General features: G+C 62.9%; 1 protein-coding gene across 1 annotated transcript in view; it reads right to left on the reverse strand.

Moving 5' to 3' along the window:
- HMCN2 (hemicentin 2) overlaps window positions 1-1687 on the reverse strand; it is a 141516-nt gene that overhangs the window by 39670 nt on the left and 100159 nt on the right. Inside the window, exons 61-62 of the mRNA XM_021713744.1 lie at window positions 1408-1532; window positions 896-1076 (exon numbers count right to left, since the gene is read on the reverse strand). Of these exons, the coding sequence (XP_021569419.1) occupies window positions 896-1076; window positions 1408-1532 (306 nt within the window). The remainder of the gene's footprint in view (window positions 1-895; window positions 1077-1407; window positions 1533-1687) is intronic.

A 1687-nucleotide genomic window follows, 5' to 3' on the forward strand; every position in this document is an offset into this window, starting at 1 on the left:
CTCAGCCTTCCAAGTAGCCAGAACTACAGGCATGCACTACCACACCTGGCTAATTTTTTTGATTTACTGTAGAGATGAGGTCTCACCAACTTGCCCAGGTGGGTCTTGAACCCAGGGTTCAGGCAATCCACTCAACTCAGCCTCCCAAAGTGCTGGGATTACAGGCTGAGCCATTGAGCCTAGTCTGTTGCTTTTTTAAATTATTATTATAGAGATGATATCTTGCTATGATGTCTTGAACTCCTGGGCCCAAGCCATCCTCCCGCCTCGGCCTCCCAAGGTGCTGGAATTACAGGTGTGAGCCACTGTGCCCCGGCCCTTTTCCATCTCCCTAATGACTGAGAAGCCAGGGACAGTGACTCTGAATCCAGCCTCTGCTTAATCCCTTTTCTGGCTGCCCAGAGCCCAGGATAAAGCCCCAAACTGCCCCTCCCAGAGCCCCCGCCCCCACTGCCTGCTCTGACCCATCTCACTGGGCAGCCAAGCCTCCTGCCTCCGAAATTCCAGAAGTTGCCTCACAGGGCCAGCTTACCTGCCCTTCCTAGACGACCCCTCTCGTCTCTGTGGTCTATGTTCCCACTTCCTCCCGAATTTCCTTTCACCCTGACCACGTTCTCTAAACTGCTTGTGCGAAGGTCGCTAGTGCTGGTCATGACATCACAGCCCGTGGCCCATCTTCTGGCCGCATCCCCCTCCCTCCCTGAAACATGACTGCAACCCCCCCATCCCTTCTTGCTCCTGTCCACCCCTCTGGGGCCTTCAGACCCCTCCTGACATGAGCCACTGGGCCATGGTCCGCAACCGTGCCAGCCCTGGTCTCCACCCCGCCCTCTGGCTGGCATTCCCAGAATGTCGGTTCTGTGCCGAAAGGCGATGCCTGCCCGCCACCCCTTACCTGAGGCTGCGTCCAGAGCCGTGGAGGTGGGTGCGCTGGGACAGCGGCAGGGGCAGCCCGTCCTTGAGCCAGCTCACGTGCACGGGTGGGGAGCCCCGCACGGGGCACGCCAGGGTCACCAGCTCGCCAGGCCTGCTCACCAGCGTCCCTGAGTCATCTGTCCCCTCGATGGTGGGAGGAACTGAGAGAGGCAGAGGGGATAAGGGGGGGGGAGGGCAGTGAGGGGCCCTGGGGGAAGGGTGGGACCCTCCCTCCCAGGGAATCCTGGGAGTCGGCACCAAGACCCAGACTTCTGCCCAGCAGCTGCTGTGGCCTCCACCCGTGTGAGGGAAGAGACCACTGTGTGGGGACACAGCCTCACCCCCGACTCCCCCCTATACCCTGGGCTGGAGCAGTTGGGCCTCTAGTTTGAAAGGGAGGCCGGGGGTGGGGCCCGCCTGCGGCCTGGGGGCAGTGTGGGCGTGGCTCCAAGGTCCCCAGCACCCTGCAGACGCACCCCACCGGCTGCTCACCCAGCACGTGCAGCGTGTGCAGCCTGGCGTCCTCCCCGGCGGGGTTGTGGGCCACGCAGGTGTAGGCGCCCGAGTCTGAGGCCCGGAGACCCTTCAGCACCAGAGAGCCACTGTCCTGGTAGAAGCTGCCAGGGGTGGGGCGGTGGGGGGTGAGAGTCTGCAGGCCCTGCCAGGTTTGGGGGTGAGGGTCTGTGGGCCCTGCTGCGGCGGGGGGCGGGTGGGGTGATGGGGTAGGCAGACCTTGCCTAGGGCGTGGGTAGGGAACAGGGTGGAGGGGCCT

The sequence above is a fragment of the Carlito syrichta genome, unplaced genomic scaffold (assembly GCF_000164805.1).
Source record: "Carlito syrichta isolate Samal-C Ts95f unplaced genomic scaffold, Tarsius_syrichta-2.0.1 Scaffold304709, whole genome shotgun sequence".
NCBI classification, from domain to species: Eukaryota; Metazoa; Chordata; class Mammalia; order Primates; family Tarsiidae; genus Carlito; species Carlito syrichta.